Here is a 21,562-nt window from a genome sequence, read left to right on the forward strand (position 1 = left end):
AACAATTAACACACACACACTACACACACACACACACACACACACACACACACACACACACACACACACACACACACACACACACACACACACACACACACACACACACACACACACGTCCCGATTATTCCCCCTATTACTCGTTGTATGAAGGAAATGTCCGATCACAAAGGCGCATTATGTGTGTGTGTATGTGCTCTGCTCAGCTCCGCTGTGTTTGTGTGTATGTTCGGTGTGTTTGTTTGTGTCCAACAACGGCATTTGTTTTCAAATTACCATGAATAGTAATTTACACACATCTGGCAAACTCCATAGGTATGTGGGTGTTCCCAAAAGAAGTTAGTTTAATCTTAATCTCGATGTAGTGCTAAATGCTGTCGGAGTGCACCGGAACGAACGCCCCGGTATGACGTTATTATTGCTGGCAAACAAGCCCAGGGGTCTCACTGACATTTCCGGGGCGTTCGTTCCGGTGCACTCCGACAGCATTTAGCACTACATCGAGNCCTTCCCTTCCTCAGGCCTGGGTGCTGAGGAAACCTTCAGGGTCTGACAGAGCTGCAGCTGCAACTTCTGATCATTTCCTATCTTTGTTGAAAGATTTGAGGATACACACACACACACATTCACGTTAAGAACAGGTTCAGATGAGAGTGGCCCGGTGTGGCTGGACATCTGCTACCCCCCCCTCAGGCTCAGCACTGCTGATTCATGCAGGGCCCCGACTCTCAGAGGCCCCCTTCCAGTACTACAGGGCTTAAGGAACAGGAGATTGGATGGACCCCGGACAATGGGCCAGTGGACAGGCTTATAACGCAATTACTCTCCTTCCTTATTGAATCACTCCACCAGCTACATTTTTGCCGAAGTCAATCGACTATACAGACAAGGTCAAACTGAAGTCTTGTACTTTGGTTTACCCCGACGTGTAATGTTATCAGGGTTGGGTTGTAACGGAATACATGTAACGGCGTTACGTAATCAGAATACAAAAATCAAGTAACTGTATTCAGCTCGCGTTACATTTGAAAAACGAGTAATCTGATTACAGTTACTTTCGTAAACCAGAAGTGAATACATTTTGGATTACTTATTGGAATTATTGGTGGAAAGATTTCCTCACAATATTTAATATTCATTATTAAAGGTACAGCCGAATCATCACAGCGCACAAAAACTTTTACCGCCGCAGATGGACCAAAAAAGGGAGCGTTTGAAAAAAAAGGGGCGGGTCCGCTCAGTGAAACAATAACAAAGAAACATGGAGGAACAAAAGTCTGCGTTTAAGTCGTGTGTTGTAGAGGTGTGTGTGGTTAAAACACATCAGCCTGCGGTCGCCCTTTAGCCTTATGATTCTGAAGGTAAACACAGCGAAGGCGGTGCGTGAAAGGCACTGCGCGCTCCTCTTCTCAGAGACTGAGTTAACCCTCCCGCTGCCTTCCTGGTGCTGCAGAGATTTCATGAAGTGAAGGAGGTTTTCCTTCTATAAAACAGCTGTGGGCAGCAGATACTGTGAGTGTCACGGACATGAATTCATAGATCAAGGCAGACTGGTGCACACACTCTCTGTTTTGCCGATCCGGTGCTTAAACAAATATAGCTCTACACCCCTGGCTGACATGTCGTTAAAATGAAGTCCGAGTTCGACATTTTTAATTCATGTCCTGCCAACACTGGCAGGACAGAAGGCGACACGCCCGTTCTAAGCCGTGTCCCTCACTCCTCACATCCCAAGCTGCATCCCCAAAAACTTTATTATGTTGTTGCATCGTTTCAGATGTTATGTTTGTGTTGTGCTCTTGATAAGCCATTAAAACAGTAAAAACACATTCAGTTTCCTTTTGCTTTTTGAGTCTCCTGTTCACCAAACATACCATCTGTGATGGAAAAAGAAAGTAATCTAAAAGTAATCTGATTACTTTTTTAAGACGCGTAACTGTAACTGTATTCGGATTACTTTCAGAGCCATGTATTCAGTAATCAGTAACTGATTACATTTACAAAGTAACCCTCCCAACCCTGAATGTAATGCTGTACTTTTGAGCAGTACACATTAACTTTCAAAGTGCCCATTCTTGAATCCACAATATTTACAGTTGCAACCTGATAGTGTTGAGCACGTCCACATCCTTCAGCAAATAACAAGTGCACTTTAAGCCACTAATGTAGCCTCATTACTCCCCAAGGTCAAAGTGATTCATAATAAGTCCAGTGTAACATTAGAGCCCTGCTGTCTGTCAGAAAGCTGCAGTCAGATGGGTGTGGCGTGTTGAAGGGAGAGCTGTGGTCTGTCCACACTAAGCTGAGTTATGAAGTTGAACTCAGCTGTGCATTTAGATATATTCAGCACTGTTGCTCAATTATGCAGAAACAAAGACTTACACAGCAATACATCATTTGAAACAAGAGCTTCAAGTTTTTGATAGTGTTTCAAAATAACATGATTAACATTGACCTTAAACCTTTCATACATGGACTATAGTTCAGTTCTGATGGATGTCTGGGGAAATGGTTCATTGAATTTAAAGAGAAAAGTGCCAAAGAAAATGTGAAATAAGCCATGGAGGCCTGATCCTCGCTCGTTCATTTGGAGCGATTGGGATTGTATGGGAAAAAAGTAATGAAGCAAAGCTTATAGGTCCAGTCCTCTCATTTCTTGTTTCATTGGCAATATGGAAGCATGAAACACAAGAGGTGGAGAGAGCTCACACACACACACACACTCACACTCACACACACACACACACACACACACACACACACACACACACACACACACACACACACACACACACACACACACACACACAAACCTTTTGAAGGTATGGCTAGGCATGTGAAGTGGTGTACTGTATTCTTTATGAGCAGCAGTTTCCTGTGTGTAGCTGTGTGTGCCTGTGAACAGTTGGTGCACAGCTGTATTCATGATATACACTTGTGTTGCATACACTGATGATATTCAACTTATGTATTTTTCACATTGTATCCCGCCCACTATCATTTCTAACTAGAGACACACAATATATTTGTTATGGTCATTGTGATGTCTTGGGCGTTAAACACATTGTGAAAGACTGAGATATTGCAGTTAGATAATTGAAAGAAGTGGAACTAGTGTGGGTAGAAAATAACTATAAAATATAACTGCCATTCTTTATTGTATTGGGCTTTTGTGTTTTGTTAATGTAATGTAATGTATTTAATAATAATAATGTCAGTGTTTTATTCTATCTTTGCCGTTCACTACAATCAGCAGAAAGGCAGAACTAAGCTCTTTAATATCTGCGTAAATATTACTGTTGACAAAACAATGTTTTTGCAAGGAACTAATTATGAACTTGAATCAATGATTTCCTTCCTTTTCCTTTTAGGGGCAGAAGACCGAAGCAGAGAGGTACTATCTGAGAGCTATTCAGCTTGACCCAACTAAAGGAAACGGCTACATGCACTATGGTGAGAACAGAAATCAAAGGTTTCCCTTGCAAAACAATTCCACCAAAGCCTGTTGGACACATTCAATCATAAATATATAGTATGCATGACCTCAAAATGTGTGTGGTTGTCAGAGCTATGTGAATGCAATGTGAACTCCTTTTCAAACAACCTGCCTGATTGCCTGATCCAAACATCTGTGCAGCCTTTAAGCTTTACTGTAATGCCCAGGCTTTGCTGCAGTAAGCCGTACTCAGGTAATCATTAGGGTCTTTAGACTCTTATCCCAGACCTATACTTTGTAATGTCAGACGCAGTCATTAAACGTACCAGGTCCTCTTAAAACTTAAAACCGCCCTGGTCTAAGCTCATAGCTCATGTAACCTGATAAGGGTTTTTGAAAATAATCAAATCAGTGTGGTCATTATTTGGAAGTGTCAAATACCGTGCGGTTTTTTATACATTTTCTCAAACATATTATCTTTCATCCAATCCTGTCCTTAGTGTTGGTATCAGTGCTAGGAGTGTTTGAGATATTGCAGATGGTGCAAACATGCAAACATGCATGTATGCTATCTGAGTGTGGGGAAAGGATCAGAGTACACTGTTTACCATTGGGGAGATAGAGTACAACATGATACTGAGTTCCGCTTGTGCTGCTGTTAATGCAGTTCTTCATATCATCCTGCAGCTCCATGTGGCTATCATCAGGATATTCATTCACAGGAAATGAAATCCGTCCCAAAGCACCATTCTGCGTCTCCTCTTCCTTATCTCTCTCCGTCCCTCCTGGTGCTTTCTCTAGATATCTCTGCGTTCTAGTTCAGCCTGGTCCCTGGCGAGGCATTCCTTGCTGTCTATGGACCAAGCTGTTTCCCCTTAAACTATTTTTCTCCCTCTCTGGCTATTTTTCTTTTTTCAATGTTATCTTGTAGCTTCATGCTATAGGTGATGTTTGTTTGGGCCGGTCCCCTCCTTTATCGCACATCTGGCTGCTCTAGCTATCCTGGGTTCACTGGATGAGCTCCAGGTGTGAGTGTGTAAGGAGTGATGCTATCTGTCCACATTATAACACAACGGATGCACACAAAACACACACGTGAGAGAGAGTGCGAGGAAGCGAGGACACAGAGGGTGATAGCTAAGAAGCGGCCCCCTTTCCTGCCATTGTTCACAGTCCTTCATTTTATTGCAAACTGTCCCTAATATGACCCGCTTCTAATGACTCTGCTTTGGTGTCCAATGCCTTGTTTTTGGCATGTGAATTCAGTTGAATTTGAGTTCAAGAAAAGACAACAGACGCACTCTAATGAATACTCCCCTAATTCCCCTTCCACTTCCTACACTCGGTAACATCTGCAGCCGAGATCTGCTGTTCATTTATATCAGTGAGGAGGCAGAGGATTGTGGGTGCAGCACCAGGTGGCCGGACTCCCACAGGAGAGCACATGAAATACCTCCATCTCATCTGTGCTCTCAAACATCATCCAACAAGACAAAGAATCCTTCCACATTTCTCTCACTGACTCTCCTTGTTGAATTTCCTGTATTACTCTACAAACTGTTTATTTCACCCCATTCATCTTCCTTTGCCTCTCAGCAGATGTCCACCTGTCTGTCAGAGCTTCTCCAAACGCTTTTCCAATTGTTCTTATATCCTTGCGTTGTTTGTTGAGCGTGTTAGCATGCTTACATTTTCTGATTATTAATTCATTCATTGTCAAGGGATCCCCAATATATTGCAGTCATGGATGACTTGCTATGAAATGAGATACTGACATTAAAAAGTGGTTCAAATGTCAATTATAACCAAAAGAGTGGCCCGTTATGGTGGCCCAGGAAATAAATTCATGGGATAACCAAAACCAGGAGACATCTAGGAACCATGAAAATCTGTAAAAACCTTTGTGGCCATTCATCCAAAAGATGTAAACATACTTTAATGGTTAATTGACCTGCTTGTGATGCTCCAAAAAAGTGTTATTACTTCATTCATAAGTGTTCCCCTTCTTGGCACCCTGGATATGGATGCCAAATTGAATGGCAATCCATACAAAAGTTATCAAGATATTTTAATATAAAAACGTGAATGTTAACCTGTTGTTGGCCATAGGGGATCAATTGGGGTTCACCCTCTGGGGAACATGAATATCTTTACAAAAATCAACATTAAGTGATCCAATAGTTGGACAAACCAACCAATAGAACGACACTGCCTTTCATAACGACATACCATGGGTACAAATCATGAAAAATATTTTTTTTTTCTACCCAAAAATATAAATGCTCTTTCTCCGTCGTCCCCTCTCTGCAGGTCAGTTCCTCCTGGAGCAGTCTCGTCTCAGCGAAGCGGCGGAGATGGCGGAGCGAGCGGCGGAGCTGGACCAGTCAGAGTTTGATGTGGTCTTCAGCGCGGCTCACATGCTCAGGTTGGCTAAACTGCTGACTCTGCAAGTGGAGTTTCCCCTCTTGGAAAAAAAGCATACAGTACAGAAAGTCTAATGATCGTGTATGTCAAGAAATGTTGAGGTTTTTACAGACTTTGTGGCTTTATTCTTAACCACTGCCATTTAATAGGCACCCTTGAAATATGAATTATACTGATGTTATAGAATAGTAAATGTCCTCTCTATGAAAATTGTTGCCATAAAAGCTGTTATGTATTACATATATAAACAGCAGTACCGTTTCAGTCCATCATAGTGATGTCTGAGTCCAAGTCTTGTAAAGATGCCATCAGAGAATTTTCCGTACAAAATTGGCAAGCACTTGAATAGACAGCGTATAAGTGTTAAAACGTGTTATTCCCAGCAACTCAAGGAAATATTGGCGCGATGTGACTTCATTCCTTTTTGCTCTATATATCTGGAAAAGTCATTACTACTCTCTAGCATTCATCTCAATGCAGCAGCACAGAGGATTTGTTCAAGTTGAAAGTCTCAGGGTTTGGCTAGAGTTTCGTTTAGTAAGTGAAAATCTAAATGGCAGATCATTCTGCTCTAAGTGGTTATTTTCATGTGAGGCTGACCGTGACATAAATCCAGACCCATAAGGGTTAGAGTTTGATGGATGAGACACACTGTCAGCAGCTGGAAACTGAAACTGCTGATAATAAATGTGACCAACAGATATTGACTGACTATGAGAAGGAATCAAATAAAGATCAGGGATCAGTGTGAGGAATCATTTTACTTTAAATGTTTGTTTACCAAGTCACTAACAAAGCATTTGTTATTTAACTGTTTTGGATAAAACCCTAATGCCTCTTTTTCTCACCTATTCTACTTTCTTAAAAAATTACTTTTTATGAAATGTTCCAAAACTGTCACTATATCCTGCCAGTAGTGCATGAGACAGATCATCTATATAAAAAGCATTTGCCTCACTCTTTTCTATAAATAGGATAAACAATAACATCATCTTGATGAATCTGGGATCTGGGATCAGTGCTGCCAAGTTGGACAGTTTAATTGTTTTTTAACAAGCAGTGATTGACAATGAGACTCCTTGTGTGTGCTGTATCTTAAAAAAGGCTCCAGGAGCACAAGGATGAGGCAGAGGAACCCGATTGTTCACAGATTGTCAGTCTCATGAACTGCTGTCAGGATGTAGTAACAGTTTAAGCAAACATGAGAACATTTTATCTTTTATCTAAAAGGTAGCTGCAGCTTAAAACCAGACTTCCTGAATCTTCATTTACATTTCCTAAAGAAACAAAGACAAAGGAAGCACACTAAGATGATGACTGATAGCTGGTCATCAACTCCAGTGAACCCCTGATAAAGTTTTGCATGAGGGTTCTTAAGGCATCATTTACTTGAGTCACAGTCTTATAAATATTAATCACCATGTCGGGAAACAATGGTTTCCTTGACTTTATTAACTTTGGCACTGCAAAGTCCGGTTCTTGTGCTATTTGGATCCAATGTAATGTATGGATCAGATTAACTGTTGAGTCCTCATGAAACCACCTGTACGATGCAAGGGCAGACTCTCTTGGTTAAGTAGTTCTTGCATTATGGAATAGTCTCTCCTCATGATACACTGATAAATAATAAGTAAAGCATTGGCAGTAAGCTGGTCGTAGTAGTAAAGTAAGTCCTAGATTTTGGGCATATTAGATTTTTTGTAATCTAAATGTTCCAAGTTGAAGATGCAGTATATTAAATGATCCATTAACCCTCCTGTCGCGTTCGTTTTTCTCCTTTACTTTGGTGTTCCCGGTCAAGTCTGACCCGTCGGTTTTATCTGCTCTTACATTAACATAAGAAGCATTTATCATCACCACATTTCCTTGAAAATCAAATCAAATCAAGTTTTATTTATATAGCACATTTAAAAGCGATTACATGTGCTGTACATGTAATAAAAACACATTACTACAATCAAAATAAAAGACAATAATTTACAACAGAAATATAAAAAACACAGGGAAATGTCAGGAGTCGTGCTCCGCTCTGACTAGAAGGCCAGAGAGAAGAAGTGTTTTTTAGTGAGGATTTAAAAACCCCTAGTGTCTGGGCCAGCTGCTGCGAAGGCTCGGTGACCTCGGGTTTTGAGCCTGGTCTTAAGCACTATCAGCAACAGCTGGTCAGCAGACCTTAAAGCTCTGGCTGGGGTTTAGCGATGGAGGAGTTCTGCTATATATGCTTTAACACCCTTTTAAGCTGTCAACAATGTCTAAGACTACTGGTTCACATGAATGACTGCAGTGAATATACAAAGAATAGACACTGAAAATCTATTCCAAAATGAACATGTTTGTCAATCTTGGTGTGTCCTATCTGACGGATGAACATAATCTATGGTTACTCATTAATTTACTTGTGAGGTCATTTTTGACAGGGGACATCATGGCCGTTACATACTTGAATAAACCACGGAGAATTCACTGAAAGTGGTGATCAACTATTTGATATGTTCAAATGCCTGGACGGTATCATAAGGTCTTGAAGCAATCTGATGTAAATTACAATATTTATGACTGATCAAAGTAGTGAATTGGTCAGATCAACCAGAACACGACAGGTGGGTCACCACCGAGGCATTTTTAGAGCAAATACAGAGTCATGTATACCAGGGGTTCCCAACCTTTATTGTGCCAAGGACCGCCAGATACATTAAAAGAAAATTGCAGACCGGTTGTCAATTTTAGCTGATTTTTATATTTACTCACCAGCAGGTGGCAACAGAGGCTAATTGTATTTAACAGCCTGAAGAAATACCAATATGCATCCAAAACATATTAATAACGTTTAAAACCAGGATACAATTAAAACAAAAAATTAGGACCGCTTTACAAATATTAATATAATATATAATATAATATAGCCTAATATACAGTGGGGCAAAAAAGTATTTAGTCAGCCACCAATTGTGCAAGTTCTCCCAGTTAAAAAGATGAGAGGCCTGTAATTTTCATCCTAGGTATACCTCAACTATGAGAGACAAAATGAGAAAAAAAAATCCAGAAAATCACATTGTCTGATTTTTAATGAATGAATTGGTAAATTCCTCTGTAAAATAAGTATTTGATCACCTACAAACAAACAAGATTTCTGGCTCTCACAGACCTGTAACTTCTTCTTTAAGAGCTTCCTCTTTCTCCTCTGTCTTCCACTTGTTAACTGTATTAATGGCACCTGTTTGAACTCGTTATCAGTATAAAAGACACCTCCCATCCCAGAACCACACGGGGGGATCTAGTCAATGACCTGCAGAGAGCTGGGACCGAAGTAACAAAGGCTACCATCAGTAACACACTACGCCGCCAGGGACTCAAATCCTGCAGTGCCAGACGTGTCCCCCTGCTTAAGCCAGTAAATGTCCAGGCCCATCTGAAGTTTGCTAGAGAGCATTTAGATGATCCAGAAGAGGATTGGGAGAATGCCATATGGTCAGATGAAACCAAAATATAACTTTTTGGTAAAAACTCAACTAGACGTGTTTGGAGGAGAAAGAATGCTGAGTTGCATCCAAAGAACACCATACCTACTGTGAAACATGGGGGTGGAAACATCATGCTTTGGGACTGTTTTTCTGCAAAGGGACCAGGACGACTGATCCGTGTAAAGGAAAGAATGAATGGGGCCATGTATCGTGAGATTTTGAGTGACAACCTCCTTCCATCAGCAAGGGCATTGAAGATGAAACGTGGCTGGGTCTTTCAGCATGACAATGATTCCAAACACACCGCCCGGGCAACGAAGGAGTGGCTTCGTAAGAAGCAGTTCAAGGTCCTGGAGTGGCCTAGCCAGTGTCCAGATCTCAACCCCATAGAAAATCTTTGGAGGGAGTTGAAAGTCTGTGTTGCCCAGCGACAGCCCCAAAACATCACTGCTCTAGAGGAGATCTGCATGGAGGAATGGGCCAAAATACCAGCAACNATGATCAGAAGTTGCAGCTGCAGCTCTGTCAGACCCTGAAGGTTTCCTCAGCACCCAGGCCTGAGGAAGGGAAGGGGGCCAACATCTCTGGGGGGGGGGGAGACAGTTCAACTCCCACATCTAAACTTGACTCAGCTGTGAACACATCTGTAAGCGCTGTTTTTGTTTTTGTGGAGTGGTCGAGGTGGTTGGAGGGCGGGAAGTGGGAGCTTTTCCTGTACAGAACAAACATCGGAGGGGGGGGGGGGAGAAAGGTAACGTTTGGGAGAAGTTAGGCAAACTTTTGTGCCCTTGATGTCTCCTGGGAGGGATGGAAAACACAGACAAATCTGGAACTCATCCAAACACAGAGAGATAGCTTTCATCCAGACGCACTCTCCACGTCTGCGACCTTCAGAAGAGAAATTATGGAGCTATATATATATTTGTTAAGCTATTTGGCATCAGTCCTAGATCAGGGTCGATCCAAGGCCATCGAAAAGGTATTAATCGCTTCTTTCATTTCTTCTTTCTCACTGTGTAATCCTCTTTTCATGCAACTAGTCTGGCTAGAGGTCGAACACTATATTCATGAATGCATCACAACTCCTCTAGCTGACTTCTGATCGGGGGGGAGAGCTTGTTAAGCATGCAGCTCTCAGAGTGGGGAGCTCACACCTCATAACAATCATCACAGTTCTCCAGGCTCTGCAGAACAATCGATAGCGTGGGTCCGCCTCGCTCCTATAAGTCGCTCAATATGAATTATTCATTTCTCTTCAGGTCCCGTTTAATTAAACTCTGCCAAGTAGTTAACCACTGCAGTCATTTCAGAGCCTGGGCTCACCTCATGATTCTGTGTGTGTGTGTGTGTGTGTGTGTGTGTGTGTGTGTGTGTGTGTGTGTGTGTGTGTGTGTGTGTGTGTGTGTGTGTGTGTGTGCTCACCATGATGGACAGCAGTTTGCCGTACGTCAGGTGGGCAGGGATGTGGTCCGGCTTCACCCTGAGGGACTCTCTGTACCAGTGGCCTGCTTCCTCCAGCCGGCTCAGCCTCATGTATGCCTCTCCTGAAAACAACACAGAGCAGGAGGCAAGATTAGTGTTTTACGTAGGACATTAAATGAATAGCCTTAGGCACAATATGCACATTTAATATATAGTCCCCGTATAGGGGACGTATCAGATATTAAACTGATAAGAACAGATACTACACTTGATCTTAGCCAAAAGGCTGAGAAGCGATGACCCTTAAAGGTGACATGTCATGCTTTTCCGGTTATTACCCGTCCCCTTGTGTGTTATGAAGGTTTTTCTCCATGTAAACGGTGTGCAGAGTCAAAACCCTTACGGCCCGTCCACACAGCGGCATGCGTTGAAGCTTCAACGCTTTTGCCCATTCACTTTGAATGGGGTGACGTCACGCTTCGCCGAACTGCATTGTGGGGAGCGTAGCTACGCGTTGCTCGCGTCAAAAGTTGAACCATGTTCAAATTTTGAAGCTTCAACGGAAGCGTCAGCCAATCAAATCCCGTTTATGAAAATCTGCCAGTACAACTGCTAGCCAATCAAACCGCGTGTATGCTGCGAGTAGTGAATCACCCGGTGCTGTATGATCAGTCTCTGTTCATCTAAATTCTCTCTGCAGACCCATTCTCACAGCGTTTATCAATCTATAAAACTTTTTCTTACTCAATATCAAGCCACTTGATATTGAGTAAGAAAAAGTTTTATAGATTGATAAACGCTGTGAGAATGGGTCTGCAGAGAGAATTTAGATGAACAGAGACTGATCATACAGCNATAGACGCATTTGTTTGTCTTTTTGCATGTTAGAAACGAGTTGGCGACACTTACGGAGCGTCCACACAGCAGCGTGCGTTGACGCTTGGCGGTGGGCGTGTCTGAAGCTCGAGTCAACGCGAGCAACGCGACCCACAACCAATCACATGAATCTCCCGCCCCCGACATACAAAGCAAAATGCTAGCATTCCATGCTAGCTATATATACTGTNATTCTCTCTGCAGACCCATTCTCACAGCGTTTATCAATCTATAAAACTTTTTCTTACTCAATATCAAGCCACACTTATTGTTTTTATTTCGGCTGTGACTTTGTGTGTGTTCAGGTTGAGTTTGGCTGTGTTTGGCTGTGTATCGCTAAACAAGGAAATCACACCTCCACGGAGCTCAGCGCGATTCACAACGTACCGACCAATCAGAGCACACTGGGCTCACAGGGAGGGGGGGGGGTGTGGGAGCTGCAGCGAGCCGTTTAGTGGAGAAAGTGAATACTGCTGAATACACATACTTTACAGAGATGCTGTTTGCGAAACCAATTTGAGTTTCGAAAATTGCACAGTATTTTTCTATTTTAGTATACCTCAACAATGGAATTATGATCAGTGGAAATGGCCATGACACCTCTCCTTTAACGTTTGCTGCGGGAGACGGACTCGTTGCGCAGTCACCGCCGGTCTTGGTGCGGCTCTTTTGACCTGGTGTAACAGAGGCGCTGCGTAACTGGGTTAACCCTAGCCCTAACACTTTACTTGTCTTTCACAAACTCAGAATGCTCAGCCAAACGGCCGAGCCTACCAAAAATAGGTTGAACTCGTGTTGTGGAGGCCGTCCTCGAGAACAGACAGCACCGTAGTTGTCCCAGTCCAAACCCTCGCGGTGACCATGACTCGGCTTTTCCACATCTCAGGCCACACCCTTTCCCCCAGCTGCGCTAGAGCTGCGCTAGAGCTGTGCTAGCATGGTTCGTGGCTCTCACCTGTGGCTTCTTTGGCATTAAGTCCAAAAAAGACCCCTGCTGCTGTGCTTCATTATTGGTGCACAGTTTCCTCTGGGTTTAAGATACAATTAGATGGACCTTTAGATCAATTGAAGAGTTATAGCAATAACAGAAAAAGACAGAGACCCAAATAGTACACAAGGGATAATACAATTAAATAAGAATAAACATGGAGTAATCATTTGTATAGAATAACAAAAAGGACATGATTTATCTCTATAAACAGATATCGGCATAAATGCACTGGAAACGGATGTTGTGAAATTCATCACTGAAACTCAAGCCAAGCATGTCCGAGGTCTACATTGTTTTACGATATGAAATACTTATGTTCCCTAATTAAAATAAATGTAAAATACATTTTAAAGCATATCGCACCAAATTTTGAATCCTGCTATTTCAGTTTCTGCATTTAAAACAAAACGGGGGACTTACCCATCATGTTGAAAAGGCTGTGTGGTGCAAACTGTTTGGGCATTTTCTGTACCGCTTCCCTATAAATAGACAGGGCCTCCTGGGATGGAAGAACAAAGTTAGCAAGTCCATTGTTTGCATTGCATCAGCATAATACCCTTTTGTAATTGATGAGGGTCGATTACTTTGGGCAAAACAGACTTTCCTAGTTTCACATAGCACAACAATTAAAAGTTAGGTTTTAAAGCTGAAACGAAAACCTAGACGCACTGACCTCCTGATGGCCCTGTTCGTGGAGCAGTTTTCCCAGGTTGTACAGGCAGCTGGTGACGGAGCTCTTGTGGGCGTGGGGGTCCTTTAAGTTCTCATCAGGGATGTCAGCACAGGTCAGAAAGGTGCGCTTGGCCTCCTCCAGGCTGCCCTGGTTCATCAGGATGATCCCCGTGTTCAAGTAGGCTGCTGTGAGGAGGGGGGGAAAGTCATTATAACCTGCCGTCCAAATGATATTTTAATAGGCAGACTAACAAAAGACAACAACTACATTTCTTTTAGGAAAACCAAAATTGTTTATTCTATATAACGCCAACTTTTTTAGATCTGTTTTGATATATGTGATATAACCATCATTGGTTGAGTATTTTATATTGGAAAGATGAGGGGGATCTACCAATAAAGTACTGTAAGATGGCGCTGCAATAATGAAGCAAAAAGAAGACAGGCCAGAGGTCAAAGGCAGATTAGACTACTCAAATCATAGTAGGTAAGAAATCGAAATAAATTAGTCTAAAAGGACATTTGAAGATAACGTATTAACTTGAAAAGTCTAGAATCTGCCCTTCCCTCCCTCATAAAGTGTCCTTGGTACAGTAAAAGACGGTCCCTCATCTCACATGCAAGCACTCGACTGTGAGATTGAATCTCATCGTTTCACCGTCAGGCTGAAATAGCCTGAATATGGCCCTCCAAATGAGCATGTAGAAAAAAACCTGTCTCATTCAGCTTTGAAATTGGGCCATGATGCTCATCCGATTACGGAACTTCATCTCACTTATAATTAATAATGAATGGCACTATGTACATCCACTGCTACAAAAAGAGACTCTTATTTTAGGTTTACTTACATGCCAGTGTTGGCCGACTCCCAATGGCCAGTTTGTAATAATGCAGCGCTTCAGAAAGACGTTCGTTCTCCTGCAGCAGCAAGCCACTGATAGACCAGAGAAAAGCAACAATGTGAGACATAGTACACCAACAGCTGCATAAACAAGAATGTGCATTGTTTTTTTAAATCAGGGAAGGTTTACCCAAAATAATTGCAAAGTGATGAATGTAATAAATCAACAACACTGGAGCAGCTTCTATTTCCCTTATCAAACATATCAATACATGAACTGCAATATACCAAACCATCTGTGGCGGAGGAAGAACTCCGATTTGTTACTTGAGTAAAAGTAGCAAGTTTAAAAGTACTTTGTTACAAGTAAAAGTCTTGCATTCAAAGTGTTACTCAAGTAAAAGTACAAAAGTATCGGCAACCAAATATACTCTAAGAAACAAAAGTAAAAGTACTCATTATGCGTAATGGCCCAGAATAAAAAATGGTGCATATACTGGGTTACCATTATATGTTTTTATCAAAACTTGTCAATATAGAGCTAATTTGAATAACGCTAAATAATGCTGCTGGTTATCTTAACCTATAATGTCAAAGTTTATTAAATAATTGATTTAAATGTTGTATTAGCTATTAACCTGCACCTTAAGAGTAACTACAAATCTGTCAAATAAATGTAGTAGATTCAAAAGTACAATATTGGGTTCTAAAATCTAGTGGAGTAGAAGTATAAAGTAGCATAAACTGTGGATACTCAGGTAAAGTACCTCAACCTTTTACTTGAGTACATGTACTTTGTTACTATCCATCACTGCCAACCATCCATCACATTCAGATAGAACCTCAGCTTCACAGAGGGCAGGAACACCTTCCTTTGGTCTCCCTGCTCCCTCCCTATGTTGCTCTGCCAGCTTCCTGACAGCTGAAACTTGAGAGGAGCCGAGGAGAGAGAGTCAGCATGAGGGTCTGCCACCTTCACTCTGTGCTGCAGGATTGGAAGTGGCTTTGTGTCCTCCCCCAGGCCCCACAAACCAAGGCTAATCAAATCAGAAGCAGAAGGTACAAAGAGCCACCTGGGAAGTTATTTCCTCTTTGTTACACTCTTGCATCACGCTTAGCTCTGAGTCTCACTCTCCTCTCTCATGGTTTGGATCTATTTTCTTTAAGTTCTTCCTGTCTGTCAGTACTCCTTTTTCCCTTTTTTTCTTTTTGTTCTGCCTCTGCAATCTCAAGTGATGGATGGCAGGAATCTGAATCTTTTCGTGTCACGCCTTTGCAAACAGGAGGGAGGTGGGGGGGGGGCTCTTTAACACTCACAGGTTATACAGCATGTCAGCCATGTTCCCTCGGTGGTGCAAAGCGTTTCTGTACGCCTTCTCCGCCTCCGCCATCTTGCCCTGGTTCTTTAGAACGTTCCCCAAGTTTCCCCAGGCTGCAGGAGACATGTGTCAGTGACAGGGTTGCACTTTCAGGTAAACACACTTTTGGTATTGATTTAAAATAAATACATAGCATAAAATGAACTTTGAATCAGTGGATTCGAAGAAGATGCCATCTCCTCATTCAATGTTATGTCTTTAAATCAGCTTTCCATACTCTGTGCTGTGCTGAGATTTCAGTTGGTACTAATATTGATGTTAGATAAGTATTTTATTCATCATTTATTGTCACAGCAGCAGTGTTGTCAAGCATTTCACGATTTAAAAATATTTAAAAGATAGAAATATTAAAAAATGTTTTTACATTAGCAGCAAGTATATACAAATGCACAGTAAAAAGGACATATATCACTAGGGCAGCCGTTCCCAAACTGTTTCAACTGAGGGCCGACTTCAGAATCTAAAAAAATGTTCGCGGACCACATTCAATGATAGACAATACGGAGGCTAAATCAAGTTCTGATTGGTCAATTCAGAACATGTGACACGTTGTTAATCCAGTAGTACAGACCGCTGTCAAGGACTGTAATGACCGTTGCAAAGGAGGATCAAGAACGAGAAAGAAAAAGAGGTTCAAATAAAAAGAAAAATCGAATAATGAAATGTTTCCACGCAAATCATAATGTTTTGCAAATTATTTGGCGACCCACTTGCAATGCGTTCGCGGCCCACAGGTTGGGAACCACTGCACTAGAGTGTCTGAATAATACACACTATAAAGAAAATATTTAATAAATTGAATACCCTACAATATACAAACTGACTAAGCTAAAGAAATATATTGAAATATACCACTGACACATATTGGCATTGGATACACATCCCTAATCTGAGTTTCCTAACCTACCTTTAGCGGGGTTGGCACCGATCCCTGACCTGTAGAGATTCTCCTCGTTGCTCCAGTCCCTGTTTCTCTGAACCGTCCTGAGTCCGTTCAGCAGGACTAGTCCCACACAGAGACCCATCAGTAAGGCCCTGCAGCCTTTAGTCCTCAGTCTGATGTGTAATGTCCGTGCACCAGCAGCAACCAGTAAACAGAAGCCCATACTGGGGATGTACAGCACCCTCTCTGCAATCACAAAACCTACATAAAAGAAGAGGTTTGTGGCGGGGATGAAAGGCAATGAGAGCATGCCTAATGAAAACAGGACTAGGTGTTGTGTGGGGGGGAGGGTCGCCCGTGGGGGGCATTGGTGGGGTCCTGCTGACCCGTTCAGGGTGGTCTTTGGCGGCCCCTGATCTGTGTTATGGTTCGTGTCGGGGGCATGGCAGCCATTCCCATTAGTGATTGATTTCCCATTAGCCACATAGGGTTTCCCATTGGTCTCCTTGGCTTTAGAGGTGGGGCCCTGAAGGCCAAACAAACCCAGGAGGACGAATCCACCATAAAAGGCAACAGTGTGAAGGTTCCTCCAGTCAGCCAAGGACCTGACCAAGGGCACAGCGTCCATGGACCAATCAAAACTTAGCCTGTCGGGGCAGAGCAGCAGCCAGGCGTTGGCGACCGGCAGGTGGAGGAACGTCAGGGTTCGAGTGAGGAAGTGTGGCGAGTCAGCGGCCGGGTTGTCAGAGTTGGAGAAGTTGGGAGGCTTGTTGCCCATCCAGTAGAGGCGAGCCGACAGCAGGATGACCCCCCAGGAAGCAAGCACGCAGAGGCTCAGCAACACACTGACGTTCTTCTTCTGGAAGAGAGGAGCGGAAAAGAGTCATGCTACAGGACAACACCTAAATCAACCGGTCAGTGCAGAAAAGCTCAGTCAAAGACACACTATTTTCCTACTGAATTAATTCAACATTTCAGAACGCTATTTTAATACCAAGTTATCAGTCGGGATCAAACGTTTTTTAAGCAGTTTGTAGTATGTAGCCGATGATGGAAAAGAGCAGGGAGAATAAAGTCTTATTTTACCTGCCTCTTACCCAAAAATAGATGGTTTGTCAATCACAGCTGCTTACAACCAATACTTACAGTAACATGAAACCAAAAACAAAACCAAACATAACAATCTACGGTCAGTGAAACAGGTTACCTGACATCTTCATACTGTCTAATTATTCTCTCTTTATACATGTTCTTTAAGATGTCTCTCAAGAGGTCATACATAGATCTCTTTGAATCATCTAGTAAACAATTCCACAGTTCAACTCCAACTACAGAGATCAGTTTTAAAGTATTCAATGCAAACTGATTCTTAAAGTTACATTTCCTTCTATGATGCTCATCCTCTTGATTTAAAACAAATTCGTTTTGTATATTTTCTGGTAGTATTCTGCTTTATGCATAACGAAAGAAGTCTGTAATTCAATTCAATCTTTAAAATTGAACAGCCTTAAATCAAATGTCTCCTCATTTTTCAGTCTTTCGGCATGAGCTATAAGGGTTTGACTTGTAAAGCAACCATTGGAAAAAGCTTCCAAATCTATTTTCCCACTATCCCATATAGAAAGATAAACTATGCAAAGCGATGGCTGGAATGTTTTTGGTAGCTGCCTGGGGCATAAACCGCACTCGTGTAAAATCAAACAGTCCTTTGTAACACAAGCATACTTTTTCAAATAAAAAAATGCACCATAGCCAGAAACAACACAGCTCTGTTTACATGAATATAGTGAAATATGACCAATTCAAACTGGTGACAGACACTTTGGGATTTGGACAGATGGACGCTCTAATCAATGTCACTTCTGGTAAGCACCAACAAGACTGTTGACATTGAGGGATCATCTTGTAATGATGGGATGTGTCATATTAAATTGGAGGAAGCCGCATTCACTTGGATTTACATGTGATTTACATATTTTCAAATGTCTTTTATTTAGGCTAATGTAAAGGCAAGGCACATTTATTTATATAGTACCTTTCAACACAAGGCAATTCAAAGTGCTTTACAGAAATGAAAAACATTAGGAAATAGTGCAGAATGGCATTTAAAAACAGTGTACAGAGTACTCAACACTATTTCTATCATAAGAGCAAACCACACTCCCCTCTGTTTTGACCTTATTGAGGTCAACTTTGAAATCATTTGAAGCACGAGAGGCTTTCCTCTAAGGCTTTGCTTGTTGCCTGTCAGATTGCAGTGAGTGTGACTGCTAATCAGCTTAGGGCTCATTGTGTTGGTATGTAGATGCTGTTTACATCTCATAAGAGCATTCATTCTGCAGCATGATCACCATCAGCTCCTCTGTCACGCAACACCTTTGACCTGACAGCCACACGCCAACCTCAACTCAATGCTTATCTTGAAAATTATGTTCAAAGACTTGATGATTGAAAGTTAGGAGGAAACAAAAAGGACATTTGGTTGGTGACCCTGGTTTGAGAGAAATAGAAAGGCGCGATGAGAGCGGGACGTGTTCTGTCTGTCAGATGCTCTGATGTTCCTTAAATACCACATTTTTATATGGAGCTTTCTGAAATCAGTTACTGCTTGAATGTCATTTAGTGTGTGTTTATGCCAACACTCTGTAAATCTGATTGAATTTCTTTCATTTAATAAACTGAAATGTCATGTAGGCTTCTTGACAGAGACAGCCTGGCGCATTCCTGACCAACAAGTGCCTGTAATTCATGTTCTTAACAGAGTTTTCCTAATGGAATAAATACTACATAACATCATGATTGATGACACAGAGATGCTGCTCTCTTCCCACTTTCTGAGCAGCGCTGATATGGACGATGAACTCTTTTTGAGGGGGGAGTTGGATCTGTGTGTGTGCGAACTCAATTGCATGCTTCTATAATATAAATAATACTGTTTGGACAGAGTCGTAATGTCAATATTGGCTTTAATACGTTCTGATCACCATCAGAGCGTCGATCCAACTACTTTTCCTTTCATCTCTAACCGAGTTTACTCTTCTTCAGTAATAATTTAGTCTCTCTGCGTAATGCTCTAAATGAATTGCACAATAGGCAGATGAAAGCTTTACTATATGAAGAAGGAGTTTCTCATGTACAAACCTCGGACTGAAATGATCCCTCTCTTGCATGCTTGACTTAGCTTGTCTCCACTTCAGATGGAAAACACAAGTTATCCATAACAAACCCATGCCAGGATACATAAGAGGTTTAGCCTTGACTCGCTTGACCTAACTTGGTTTCTCAACATCTGATATGGAAAAGCATGTCACCCCAACAACAAGTCAGCTGAGGGAGAAAATGCAAAGACAGAGGTAGTTACAGACAGCCACCTGTCAATAGTGAGATGGAAAAGGGCCAGTTCAAGGAGTACACCATTTCCAATGAGCAGTGAGGAAGTGAGAGTGGAGAACAAATGGGGTATTGATTTGGATGCTGAAAGGTGGTAAGAATAAGAGAGTGCCTTTGATTATTAATTGATGAGCCCATTATGCCTGTCAAGGGAGGAAACTGTCTGAGGAATCCAATTCTGCTTGGTATCAGAGGATAAGCCAATTTCAGCAAGAGAGTCATTTGTGGTATTTAGATGAATGAGCTTCATTTTACCCCTCGTTGCCTTGTCTATATCTAAATCGCTCCTTAATTGACTTCCTGATCGATCACCAACTGCATGCTAGAGCGAAGGCGGGCCTTTTTAATGATATAACAGGAATTCCCAAACTCAGCAGTAAATATAAGTAGTATTCTAGCCAGCTTTTAGGAGCATCAGGTTGATGAAGCCGGCATTAAGTAAAAAGGATCACTAGTTTTATTTCCTGTTTTGCTGAAGTCTAGTATGACCTTCCCACTGCACTCAGTAGTCATCTTTGGTCGGTTGACAATAGATCTTCAATAACCCAACATCCCCTTCCAACAACTGAATTATCTGCTACTCAGCTTTTAATTGCTCACTAAAGTCATTTAAGCTCTCCACTCAGATAATTGATTCCCTCTTCCATGGTCATTCTAAGGTTAAAGGAATGCTGACAGGGCAGCAGCATGAGTAATACAGCCCCAAAATTAGCTGGTTTTGTGCTTTAGTATTTTATTGATTAAAATACTTCATTAAATGGGCACCTGCAGCTTCCATGGGTATCTCTGAATCTCCTCATGGATGAGGTCAATTAAAAAGGACCCAAACTCTAGACGTTTCTCGTACACGTGTCACGGCTTCCTGGCAGAAGAAGCACAGGTGTGACTGGTCACATGACCGATGACTCACATGCAAGTGTTTCAGTGAGCTGCAGAGACCTCATTAAGATGATCACACCTGTGTTTGACGAGCCAGAGTACTGCAACAAGCAGGGACCTTCCTCTTCATCACCTTGTGAGTAAAAAGAATATCTGACAAATGAATGATGAAGCTCTGCTGCTATAGAGTATCTTAGTACTGCAAGAAAAGAAAAAAACGTATCTTTTGTAAAAAAAGTTGCCTTAGCAACTCTTGTCGGAGATTACATTTCAATCCAATTCAGAAAGGTTCCCAGTATTTTCCTCATACTGTAGGAATGTATGTCCATTAGGGCTGTCCCCAGACCCGGCGCCAGAACAAATCTAAAGGGAGGGCATATGATTTTCATGGGAGGGCACACAAAACCGTCATGTGCTGCGGGCCTGCGGCACAATATATATCAAACAGCAAGACCAACAGCATTGCGCAAAGACGCACACGTATCGCAAATACATACACAAATAAAGGGCAACATAGAAACCACTTTTGAAACATTGTGTGCGTGGCAGCCGGAGAGAATGTCTCCTGGGGTGATTCCGGTGCGCCGTGCATGGGACTTCCGTACCAGACGTTTGTAACAGTTGAGGAGTATTAGATCACCATCAACTAAATATTATTGCGACAGGTATGGCTGCGTCGCTGAGCAGTAGCTCAGGATCCTGAGAGAACTAGCAGAGGTTCTAAGCATTAGGGTAGTGTTGGTTGGGGGAGTAAGTGAGACAGTACAGGTCGATATGATGTGAATGCATTGTCAGTTACAGTGCGTTCTATGAGGTTATTTGCAGTGACACGGACTTAAAAACCGAGCGCACTGGTTCCCAGTAGTGAGTTTCTGACTTCCCCTGTGCTTATCGGTGCTCTGTTTGAT

General features: G+C 42.1%; 1 protein-coding gene across 1 annotated transcript in view; it reads right to left on the reverse strand.

The window, feature by feature from the left end:
* The window catches only part of LOC104955393 (transmembrane and TPR repeat-containing protein 2-like), a gene marked incomplete at its 5' end in the record, with an annotated part of 23,315 nt that extends 6,062 nt beyond the window's left edge, over positions 1 to 17,253 (reverse strand). Inside the window, 7 exons of the mRNA XM_010782719.1 lie at positions 7,133 to 7,137; positions 10,744 to 10,865; positions 13,031 to 13,109; positions 13,284 to 13,468; positions 14,131 to 14,216; positions 15,441 to 15,555; positions 16,410 to 17,253. Coding sequence (XP_010781021.1) covers positions 7,133 to 7,137; positions 10,744 to 10,865; positions 13,031 to 13,109; positions 13,284 to 13,468; positions 14,131 to 14,216; positions 15,441 to 15,555; positions 16,410 to 17,253 — 1,436 coding nt within the window. The remainder of the gene's footprint in view (positions 1 to 7,132; positions 7,138 to 10,743; positions 10,866 to 13,030; positions 13,110 to 13,283; positions 13,469 to 14,130; positions 14,217 to 15,440; positions 15,556 to 16,409) is intronic.
* Positions 17,254 to 21,562: the final 4,309 nt, after the last annotated feature.

This window comes from Notothenia coriiceps, unplaced genomic scaffold (assembly GCF_000735185.1).
Source record: "Notothenia coriiceps isolate Sejong01 unplaced genomic scaffold, NC01 NC01_scaffold00024667, whole genome shotgun sequence".
Lineage (NCBI taxonomy): Eukaryota > Metazoa > Chordata > Actinopteri > Perciformes > Nototheniidae > Notothenia > Notothenia coriiceps.